Here is a 12,960-nt window from a genome sequence, read left to right on the forward strand (position 1 = left end):
TTATGAGAAAGTACAAAATAAAATCCAATAATAATAGGGTGACCCTATTTAAATATATTAAAAAAACAGTACCTTCCTTTCTGATGACTATTATGGTTCTATTCTTATCTGAGCAGCACCGGTTCCTCATCTCAACAGGTTTAGTGCGTGAACTCTCTCTCAAGTTTTAACATGATTCCTGGTGTTATAATGAGGAATGTACCGATCCGACTTTTTCGGTCCCGATACCGAGTACCGATCCCATACCCATTGTTCAACTGTATGCCTCACTGTGTGGAAGAGACTGGGGTGGAAGAGACATCAGGCTTGACTTAAAACATTACTTGCATCAGAGTATCTGGCTAAAAACACACTTGAGTAAAAGTCAAAAGGTTACTACTTTTAAATGTACTCAAGTACTAAAAAGTAAAACTTTTTTTTATTCCAGGGCAATGAAATGTTCCGTTTCGCCCTCTTCATCACTTGTACTATCGTTTGTGGCCATCTTCTGTTGCTTGTCACTCTGACCGTCTATTCTTGTGATAGCAGGTGTTTAATCAAAGATCCCCGCTTTCTAGTGTTACATCTTCATGAAATGTGAAGAAACTGTCCTGGGAACAGCTCTGCCTTCCCTTTATTTAGCCCTTTCACTACCACACTAACAAATGTTTTTTTTTTCTTTTTTTGTTTATTTGACAATTGTTAAAATACATTACATGTTACAACAAGTCATGCATCCTAAGATTATCAAGGATAGCACAAAAAAGTCACAGACTTATTTCCATTGTGGTCCTTGGTCTCAGCAGCACATGGTATTTACATAAACATGTATTACACATATTACCATCAGCCTACAGTATATTGCTAAAAATAGAATTAAAAAGTAAAATACAACATTATTAATAAAATATACAAATACAATATACAAAATTTACAGACACACTAAAACTACACTTCATTAAAAACTAGAACCTTCCTTAGTTACTCTGGGACATTTTCTAGGAGCCATTTCCTAACGTTCACCTTGAAACTATACAGGTTCACAATCTGTTTGGTGGTCAAAGGCAACTCATTCCACTCCTGTGCTCCTTTGTGAGCAAATGAGCACGGTCCCATCTTTGTTCTACACCTTGGAGGATGCAGGTTTGCTATGCTAGATCTCGTTCTGTGGCTGTGTGATTCACTAACACTAGGAAAATAGTTACTAAAAAAGGTTAACCCTTTCACGGCGGCAATACAATAGGTCAACCCTTTCCCTGCCACACGACAAAGGGTTTAAAAGGAAGAAGCCAACATTATTGGAAATGAACTTACCATCTTATCCAGAGTCAGACAAGAAGATAGATACCAGTTTCCTCTCTGTGCGTTCAGTAGAAAGCTATCCGGCTGGCTTGTAGCAATTTTTGTGGATTCCACAGAGCGGTCAAGGCCGCCCGCATCCCCCGTCCCCTCGCACCGCCCGTCCCCAACCGCCGGTGACATAACTATAACTCCCACTTACACTCCATTACAACAATAACTGTGAACCGGACTGCCCCCCCCCCCCCCCCCCCTCCATCCATTAACTCAACTGGACTATCACTGCAATATTTATTTATAAGTAAAAGTCCTCCATTCAAGATTCTACCTAAGTAAAAGTAGAGAAAGTATTTGATATTGAATGTACTGTACTTAAGCAAGACTTGATTGATTGATTGATTGAAAACTTTATTAACAGATTGCAGAATGGGTACAGTACAGTACAGCTCTCAATACATATAATTGTTAAGGGGACGCAGACCAGAGAAAGACTTTCGTCTTGTTTACATCAGGGTCCCCCATTTTCAATTCATCATAACATATATGACATACACGACATACAGATAGACAGTACTGCTACATCTATACATTTATGACATACCAGATTTGCAAATACAATACAAAAAGAGTCCAGAAAAGAGAGTATATACATTTGACGTAGAAACTGTACATTGGAGGAGGTTGGGTAGGTGGGGTGGCGTTGAGTGGGTGGGGGGGGGGGGGGGACTGTACATTGGAGGTGGTTGGGTGGGTGGGGGGGGGGGAGGGGTTGGGTAGGAGGGGTGGGTGGGTGGGGGACACTGTACAACTGTACAGGCAAAACTGTACATTTGTACAGGACGAAAGTCTTTCTCTGGTCTGCATCCCCTTAACAATTGTATGTATTGAGCTGTACTGTACTGTACCCATTCTGCAATCTGTTAATAAAGTTTTCAATCAATCAATCAATCAATGACAATGCTCCATGATAAGTCAGTGATCATACAGTAGGTGCACTACCTCGTGTCTCCTGCAGAGGGCAGTTTAAGACAAAAAGAAAATAATAGCTACACACCATTCTTCTTAGAAAAACTTCAGAAATCAGTACAAACAACATACACCATGTAACATACAGTATACACTATGTAACATACAGTATACACTGTAATATACTGTAGAATTATGTATATATGTATATTAGATTCCTGGGAGGTTTTCTTCCCCAAAAGGGCTAATAACCTGAGAATTATATATACATAATGCATATATATACATAATGTATGACAATTATATAATTAACATAATTCATATATATATATATATATTATATATATATAATATATACTAGTGCTGTCAATCGATTAAAATATTTAACTCGATTAATCGCATTATCGTCCATAGTTAACTCGCGATTAATCACAAATAATTTATTTTATTTATTTATTTATAATTTTTTTCTACCTTAAACGGATCTTTATCAAGTTCCAAGTTTTAATACTCTTATCAACATGCGAGTCAACTAAAGGATGACCCTCATGCATTGCAAATTTGTATCAAATTCAAAACAGAGTGATGCACAAAATAACTTAAAAGAAAATAATAATTTAAAACAATGAATAAAGTGTGCATGAAATAATAGGAGAAAGAAAACGTTAGGAACTTGTTACATTCACCCACACAAGGGCTGATTAATCACACCACCCCCCTCTCTCTCTCACACACACACTCTCCCAGCTCTCTTTCTCTCTTGCCCCTTCCTCATCTCTCTCACCCCCCTCTCTCTCTATATCTCACACACACACTTCAGAAACAAACATAGTATCAATGAGAGCATCAATAATACACCTGAGTGAAGTCTAGTAAAAAATAATAATAATAATGTAAAAAAAAAAGAAAAAATATATATATATATTTTTTCTTAAAAGTTAATCGTGAGTTAAAAAAATAGTGGCGTTAATAGAATTGGGTGATAACGCGTTAATACCGCGTTAACTTTGACAGCCTGATATACATAATACATGAGAATTATATAATCATAATGCATATTGTGGCAACCCCAAGCCACCCCTGGGCTTGGTGATTGAAGGACGTTACGTAGCGACCCAATGGCTGGGCGCTGCGCATATTTGGGCGTCCGCTTCCGGACGCACCTGTCGCTAGAGGATCATCAGGAGTGATTATTGAATCACGGCGCGGTGCGCCTGTTGAGGAGGGGGGACTTAATGGAGCCGAGGAGCCCCCTCTCAGTCTCCCGTAGCAGCACAAGGCGAGAGGCCACAGAGCGGAGACGCCGCCCGGCCGACAGATTAATGCCAGAAAGCGATTATTATTTAGTAGAAAATAAAGAAGTATGATTTTGGGAACTGCAACCTGTCTGTGTGTTGTTTATTCTGCCACCCCTACACCTGGAATTGCCACAATATATTATATATATATATTATATATTATATATACATAATGCATATATACTTCTATACACAACTCTTCTTATTTAGCCCCAACCAAACAATTATTTAAACAACTGTAACTACTCACAATTTATGAGGTCAACAAGTACCAAACAGGGGTTCTTATGTATAAAGTAATTGGTCTTCCTTCATCTTTACCTAACTTCTTTCAAAGTTATTTTGAGTTTAATTCTCATTATCATGCACATCTCACAAGAAATAATGACTTATGCATTCCTTTCTGTAGGACCTCTGTTGCCAAATTCTCATTGTTTATCAAGGTGCAGTGATGTGGAATGATGTACAAAATCGAACAGAAACATGTTCCATTTTATACATTTAAAAGCAAGCTTAAAAAAGAACTACAGATCCGTATTCTGTATCCATGTGTATTTGTGAGTAGACATTTTTTTCAACATTATAATTGTTGTATAATGCTGTATTGTATGTATCTGTGTGTATGAGAGAGGAATATGCGCATGTGTGTTTGTGCATAATGTGTGTGTGTGGGGGGGGGGGGGGGGGGGGGGGATTTTCGGTGTAGTTATCCTATTATAGGTTTAAGAGGGGAGGTCGCTTATAAACCCTTGGGCTTTTTGACCTTTCCTGCACATTTTAACTGTTCTTCTTTTACTTATTTTATTCCAGAATGTATGTTTGTAAGTGCAAATAACAATAAACAATATACATAATGCATATATATCCCATTAGAACCCACACCCATTTCTACTTCAAGGAAAATTATGAGGGGCATAAGACTGACTAAATAGACTACAAAGAACACATTTCAAAATAGCGCCCCCTAATGGCAAAGATCTGAAATGTTACATATATGTCACATTGGGCGTTAATCATTAAACTTATTCCTAATTCCCATGTAGTGCACTACATGGTACTACATGGTACTACATGGTACTACAGGATACTACATGGTACTACATGGTACTACAGGGTACTACAGGGTACTACAGGGTACTACAGGGTACTACTTGGCCAGGTCTTGCTCGAAAAAGAGATCTTTGATCTCAAGTGACTACCTGGTAAAATAAAGGTTAAATAAAAATAACATGGATACTACAGGGTACTACATGGTACTACATGGCACTACATGGCACTACATGGCACTACAGGGCACTACAGGGTACTACAGGGTACTACATGGGTACTACAGGGTACTACATGGTACTACATGGTACTACATACTACATGGTACTACATGGCACTACATGGTACTACATGGTACTACATGGCACTACATGGTGCGAACCATACCATGGTCTTCGGGGGAGCTCATTATTTTTCTTTTGGGGGGGGGGGGGGGGGGGGGGTGACTACCTGGTAAAATAAAGGTTAAATAAAAATAACATGGGTACTACAGGGTACTACATGGTACTACATGGTACTACTGTAAAAATTCACAAATCATGCTTTCGGGGGGGCTGATGTCTCATATAGGGGAGCCCCCAGCTCCCCCATGGTTCGCACCCTGGAGGGGCAGCATGTATAGCGAGAAGAGTAATGGACCAAGGCAGCTACTTTGTGCAACTCCAAAGTTGCTGTCATGTTTCTCGGATACATTGTCTCCAAGCTTAACATAGAACTTTCTCCCCTTAATTTATGTTATGAGCCAATTTAGTACATGACCGGAAAAACCAACCAGTCTTTCAAGACGACTGATCAGGATATTATGGTCAATCGTATCGAACGCTGCACTAAGGTCCAATTAGGACAAGAATTGAGACTTTGCCAGCATCGGAGTTTAGCCTGAGGTCGCTAACTATTTTAGTAAGGGCAGTTTCAGTGCTGTGATTTGTTCTGAAACCTGATTGTAATTCCTCCATGATGTTATTATCTTTGAGAAAGGAGTTTATTTGTACTGAGACTATCTTTTCTAATATCTTGCTGATAAATGGAAGGTTCGATATTGGCCTATAGCTTTTTAGTTTGTTTACATCTAAGTTTGTTTTCTTTAGTAGTGGTTTTACTACAGCCATTTTGAATGCATCTGGAAAAGTGCCTGTTTGAAGCGACATATTTATGATTTCAAGGACATGATTTGAGACACTATCGAACACCCGCTTGAGAAATTCTGTTGGTATAGGATCAAGGCAGGAGGTGGCGGAATTACACTCAGAGACAATCTTACAGAGGTCAGGTAATGTAATACATGTGAATCCCCCCATAGTTATCTCAGGTGGGTTGCCACTCTCAGCCAGATCTATATTAGAGACAATGCTTGCTCCAATCAAAGATATCTTGTCATTAAAGAAAACTGCAAACTCTTCACACTTTGTGGCTGACTGCTGCGGTATATGGGGGGGCGTGGCATGTTAATCAGCCGGTCGATGGTGGAAAAAAGTACCCTGGAGTTACCCATATTTTCTGAGATCATTTTGGAAAAATAATCCTTTCTCGCAAGTTGTATTGCCTTATTGTATGCGCCCATGGCGTCTTTGTATAAATTACAGTGAGCTGTGAGTTTGAATTTCCTCCATTTTCGCTCGGCTATCCTACATTTTCTCTTGTTATCTTTAACATTGGTGTTATTTAGCCATGGAGAGATTCTATCAGTTTTTACCTTCTTAACCTTCAGAGGGGCGACAGTATCTAACACTGTTGACAATGTGCTGTGGAAGTTTTGCACTATCTGATTTAAGGAGGATTCACTGCATTGGTCATACGATTTCATCATACTAGAGAATTTTGCTTCAGCTCTAGCGTCCAGAAGCCTTCTGTGAACTAGGAATTCGCTTCTGGTCCTATGTAAGATTAGACTTGTACCATAGAACACACAATAATGGTCAGAAATTGGAATTTGTTGTACTGATACATTCTCAATGTTTAGCCCTGTTGTTATTAGTAGGTCCAGAGTGTTGCCATGTTGGTGGGTGGCCTCGTGAACATGTTGCATCAGTCCAAAACTGTCCAGTAGGTTCAGAAACTCGCAACCCCTGGGGTCATCCTTTTTGTTGATATGAATGTTTAGATCTCCATTAAGAATGATTCGATCATACCTGGTAATGCAGATCGTTATGAGTTCTGAAAATTCCTGTATGAAGAGTGGTGAGTACTTTGGTGGTCGATACAATGTCACACACTACTGGCAGTTCTGTTTTCAATACAATAGCAAGGTATTCAAATGATGGAAATGCTCCCAGGTCAATATCACTGCACACAAACTGAGTGGAGATGATGGCTGCTATTCCTCCTCCCCTCCCACTCTGTCTGTTTGATTGATAGAATTTAAAATTGGAAGGGCAGGTCTCAATCAGTGTTGCTATACACCAGTGATGTTGTCTAGCCATGTCTCTACTAAAAACATACAATGTACACCATTTTTTTCATTTATCAGAAATGATTTTTGTTTCAGCGCTCTAACATGAGACAGTCTGTGGTTGAACACTGACATTGATGAGGTTCGATTTACATATGGGACGTGATAGAGAGTAATTGTGATTGATTGGTCTTCTGGTGGTCAGAACCGGGATGACACTCAACGTGTTTCTTTGTAGCTTAGGCTGCTTCTGTAGATGGTCTACAGAGCCAGATAGATTGATTGATTGATTGATTGATTGATTGGTTTTTATTGTGGAGTAAAAGACAGCATCCAAGGGATAAAAACATGAGAAAGTGCAAGCACTTATTTCCATCATGGTCCCTGATTTTGGACATGGACAGACATCATAAAAACATAGAGCATCATAATAAAACAGAGCATCATAATAAAACATAGAGCATCATAATAAAACATAGATCATCATAATAAAAAACATAGAGCATCGTAATAAAACATATAGCAACCCCATAAAACACGCCCTACCCTCTCCTTCCTAGACGTGGCTATTCTATACTTCGCTGGCTAGCCATTTCTTTGTGGCACGTCTAAAGCTTCCCCCCTCTTCGATGTTTTTCAGGGCCACTGGAAGCTTGTTCCACTCCAGTGCCGCAGAATATAAAAAAGTATTTGTGCCCATTAATGAGTTGCATTTTGGTAGAATAAAATCCGTACTGCTCCTTCTAGTGGAATATGAATGATTGTCACGGAATCGATTAAAGTAATTGGATAGATATTTCGGACCTGGATTTTGAACTATCTTGTGTGTGAGACCTAATTTGATGTGGATTACCCTTTTATTGAACGGAAGCCAGTTTAGTTGCCTAAAGAAAGTTGGCCCTAGGTGAGTGCGTGGAGGTAGCTTAAGGACTACTCTCATTAATTTGTTTTCAGCTGTCTGAAGTTTGTTTTTCAGGACCTGTGGAGTGCATCAAACATCAGACATTACCGGACATTTTAAACTCCCGACTGTACATTTATATTGAGATATTTCTATAAAAAAAATTATTTTGTAGTTACAAATAGTTACCACCTCATAGCTGGCTACGGCCATGAACAGGACCAGTCCAGGGACTTGTTCCATGACAGACAGTTTGTTCAAGAGGTTATTCAATCCAAACTCACAACACACAATAGTATTGCAATTCCTTTATTATAATTCTTTTAGCGATTTGTAAACAATCCAATCATGTATGCCTGAACAGAAAATAACCAAGAAAAATAACAAGAACAACCAAGAAATGTCCAGGTGTGATATCCTTGTGAGATGAACATTTTTTAACTTTAACTTTATACTTTTTCAAAGCTATGTATTGCATAGAACGCCAAAGAAAAAAGCGAATAAGATTATCTGGCCCACATTTAATGCCCGTTTTATACCCTGTAATAAAATATAATATGAATGTGAACATGCAATTACCCTAGTAGGTGGCATATATATCTCACACACAGTTAGTGGTTATACATATTCATTCATTGTGTCAATAGCAGTGGTCAAATCACTCTTACAATGGACAACTACAGATTCCTCATCACCAAAAACCCCGTCCCACTTGGATCCCCTGGGATGGATTTGCTAAAAGCCCAGTGTTGTCTCTACCGTATATACTGTATATCTCTCTCTTGTCTCTCTTCCTTCATCCATACTGGACCATGGGGTGGTCCCCCCAGGCAGGCAGGCTGGACAGGCTCTCCTCAGTAGCTGGCTCTATAGGCCAGCCCCAGGCCTTGAAGAAGTCCACCAGGTTCCTCCCTACAGCCTCGGAGAAGGTCTCGGCGTACAGGTTCATCTTGACCTTGTTGTTGTTGGGGATGTCACGTGTCATGTTGTGGTAGGCAGCAAACACCTTCTTAAAGGACTCCCAGCCAAACTCCTCCTTGAGCTGTGAAGGGGGGGGGGGGGGGGGGGGGGCAAGATAGACTTGTAAGAGGTATTGTTAACGATTATTTTTGTGAACTATAGACAAAGTTTACAAATATTATGATAAATACATTGCATTATTGTTGTTGTGAAAAGGTTCAATTACCACCACTGTCAAAACTACTACTACTACTACTACTACTACTACTACTACTACTACTACTACTACTACTACTACTACTACTACTACTACTACTACTACTACTACTACTACTACTACTAATAATAATAATAATAATAATAATAATAATAATAATAATACAACAACAACTACGGACAATGTATTTATTTAGCGAATGCAATGTTTTGAAATAGCCACATTGCTGTATTTAGTTGATTCATTACTGGATCATTTTAATTCTACATATAATATATTTCATTTGTATCAACCCAGAACGGAGGATGACAGCTGGCATAACAACAAGGAAGTCGAGATGACAGCTGGCTAACCAGTGGCTATCAACAAGGAAGTTGAGATGACAGCTGGCTAACCAGTGGCTATCAACAAGGAAGTCGAGATCCAGAGGGCTCTGGCTACCCCCTGCCCCCAGGCAAGAGGCTCATATTGAGGCAGAGAGTATGGAGGAAGACAAGGCTCTAGTAAGAGAACGGGGTAAGTTTGAAGAAGAATTTTAACACACACATGCACATTTTTATGTAAAAATCTAATATAATGATCTAATATAGTTTAATTAATTCATTCATAACTTTTGAACCAGTTGCTATTTCTAATCTGTCAACTGTTCTATAGTGCCAACAAGATTGTCTACATTCCATATACTCTAATTATTCTAATCCCAAGTAAGGAAAGTGCTTGAAAATAAATTTGTATCTTCAAGTTTAAGTTCAACAAGTTCAAGTGCAACTACATATGAATAATAATAACAAATAATATTGATGATAATCATACACATATTTTATATCATTGGAAAGCCCTAGTTGTTGGCTTCAAAATGGTACCAAATATGAGGTACTTTGATAATCTATCACAAATGTTTGGGCCTGCAGGTGTAGGAGGGCTAAAGGTATATCTGACCCATACCGTTAAAGGTAGGTCCAACCCATACCGTTAAAGGTATATCTGACCCATACCGTTAAAGGTAGGTCCAACCCATACCGTTAAAGGTAGATCTGACCCATACCGTTAAAGGTAGATCTGACCCATACTGTTAAAGCTAGGTCCAACCCATACCGTTTAAGGTAGGTCGGGACCCATACCATTTAAGGTAGGTCGGGACCCATACCGTTAACGGTAGATCTGACCCATACCGTTAAAGGTAGGTCCAACCCATACCGTTTAAGGTAGGTCCAACCCATACCGTTTAAGGTAGGTCCAACCCATACCGTTTAAGGTAGGTCAAACCCATACCGTTTAAAGTAGGTCAAACCCATACCGTTAACTGGTTATTTAGGTTAAAGGGATAGTTCTGATTGGTGGAACGCTAGCCTTATTTCCTCTTTTTTTATCCACTTTTTCTCCTTGTTTTCAATTTTTCTCCCATCCCAATTTCGTGTTTCTATGTTTCCCCCCTCTTGAACGTTGCTCACATATGTCCCCCACTGGTCGGTTGTAGGGAGGATAGAAGCCTTGCATCACGTGTCCCCTCCGGTACACGAGGAGGCAGCCTGTCACATCTTTTCACCTGCCAGCGCGGACTCTCATTGGCGAGGTGTAACGTGTGGGAGGCTCACACTACCCCCGCCATTTCCTGTCTCTGCTGTGCAGGCGTCCCCCAACCGACCTGTAGGAGTCGCTGTCCACAACGTCCAGATTACCACCCATCGACTTCCACCCGCTGACTCTGCCAATTGAGCCAGTATGACGGCCGGCCCAAGCAATGCTGACACCCGGATTCGAGACTGGAGCCTCTTGCATTGGTGACGAGCGCAACCTCCGCTGCGCCACCCAGCTGCCCTATGCTAGCCCTATTTCCTAATAACCGATGATGTTGTCGATGGTAGCATCCTTTCCCAGCACGATCCCTGCTTATACAAGTTCTGGCTAGTTAGCCAAACTAATGCAAAGTCAATGGGGTCAAGCTCCTGTCTGTATACAAGAGTTCAGTGAACTCCAGTCGGCTTGTACGGACAGAAGTTTGACCCCATCAACATAATCAATAGTATACAGCTAGGATTTAAAATATCTGAACTATCCCTCTAACCATAGAACTAAGCCTACTTTGGGCGGCTAGGTGGCGTAGTGGGCAAGGCGCTCGCCACGAATGACGGAGACGCTGGGCTCGCCTGCTCGAGCCCAGCGCTCCACATTGCTTTCAGTTTAGCTGGTCGTTCATACTAATACACATTGGCCGTATTAGGGGGTGGGAAACTGATGGGTGGGGATCGGGCGTTGTGGACAGCGACTCCTACAGGTCGGTTGGTGCGCCTGCGCAGTAGAATCAGGAAGTGTCGGGGGCAGCGTGAGCCTCCCACGCGTTACTCCTCGCCACTGAGAGATCGAGCTGCGCAGGTGAAAAGATGCGACTGCTGTTACCTCAAGTACCGGAGGGGACTTGTGCTATGTATGACTTAGTCCACATTGCAGCCGGCTTGTGGGGAGGCAAGAAACAGCGTTCGTGACAGGGGAGGGTTGAATTGGATGATATACGAAATTGGGATGGGAGAAAATATATAGAAAATGGGAGAAAAAGTGGATCAAAAAAAAAAAGAACTAAGTCTACTTTTTCTTCCCCTTCGGAATGTACAGTAGGTCAACTTTTGATCACCTGCAGGTAGGTCTCCAGGGCTGTCCACACACTCCAGCTGTCGAGTCTCCTGCCTCCCTCCACGTACTCCTCGGTTAGTTTCTTCCTCTTCTCCAGCGTCAAGGCTCCATGTGCCTGTGTTGCACACATCACATTCACCACGCGTGACACGGACCAAGACAGAGTGAGTCTCTTGATGCTATTGACCTATTGACCTATCTCAAACCCTGTCCTCTTGATCCTGCTGTGAATGGGGGCAAACGACTAGCTGGCAGAGTAGACAAGAATAAGCCAGGGTCAGAGGTCAATTACAACAATACTGGCCCTAGCTGGCAGAGTAGACAAGAATAAGCAAGGGTCAGGGGTCAATAACAACCATACTGAGCTTAGCTGGTAGAGTAGACAAGAATAAGGAGGGGTCAACAGCTATTTTAATAAACATGGGTCAAGGGTCAACACCTACTGTGAATAAACATGGGTCAGGGGCAGGGCTTGACAACGTGTATTATTAAACTAATATTACGGTGTTTGTTAGCTAGCTAGCCACATTAATTTAACATTAAGAAGCATAAGGGGCGACTAAGACTGTCCTGGCCACCCTCTCAGTCAAGATAGCACTCGCAAATATATGCTGCACATTATCACTGCGCGGCCTCTGAGTTAGCTCTCAGCACCATGGACAGCTGCCCCGGATGCCTCTCACTCACTCACTCACTCACACGCACGCACGCACGCACGCACGCACGCACGCACGCACGCACGCACGCACGCACGCACGCACGCACGCACGCACGCACGCACGCACGCACGCACGCACGCACGCACGCACGCACGCACGCACGCACGCACGCACGCACGCACGCACGCACGCACGCACACACACACACACACACACACACACACACACACACACACACACACACACACACACACACACACACACACACACACACACACACACACACACACACACACACACACACACACACACACACACACACACACACACACACACACACACACACACACACACACACACACACACACACACACACACACACACACACACACACACACACACACACACACACACACACACACACACACACACACACACACACACACACTGAATAGAGGACTAGACAACAAAGCAAATATTGGTAACAATATATCACAGTGCTCTACAATTTAATTAATTAAGTTTGTACTTGGTTTTTGTAATTACATACAGTACTCATTGTTACACAGTGTACTTACCGGCGCATTACACTTCCTTAACATTAACAATAACCCTAA

At 41.5% G+C, this 12,960-nt stretch overlaps 1 protein-coding gene across 1 annotated transcript in view; it reads right to left on the reverse strand.

The window, feature by feature from the left end:
- Positions 1–8,675: 8,675 nt before the first annotated feature.
- The window catches only part of LOC311234808 (TRPM8 channel-associated factor homolog), a gene marked incomplete at both ends in the record, with an annotated part of 44,266 nt that continues 39,981 nt past the window's right edge, over positions 8,676–12,960 (reverse strand). Inside the window, 2 exons of the mRNA XM_084322052.1 lie at positions 8,676–8,921; positions 11,686–11,799. Coding sequence (XP_084178178.1) covers positions 8,676–8,921; positions 11,686–11,799 — 360 coding nt within the window. The remainder of the gene's footprint in view (positions 8,922–11,685; positions 11,800–12,960) is intronic.

The sequence above is a fragment of the Notolepis coatsorum genome, assembly GCF_963971535.1.
Source record: "Notolepis coatsorum genome assembly, chromosome: 9".
In the NCBI taxonomy this organism is placed as follows: Eukaryota; Metazoa; Chordata; class Actinopteri; order Aulopiformes; family Paralepididae; genus Notolepis; species Notolepis coatsorum.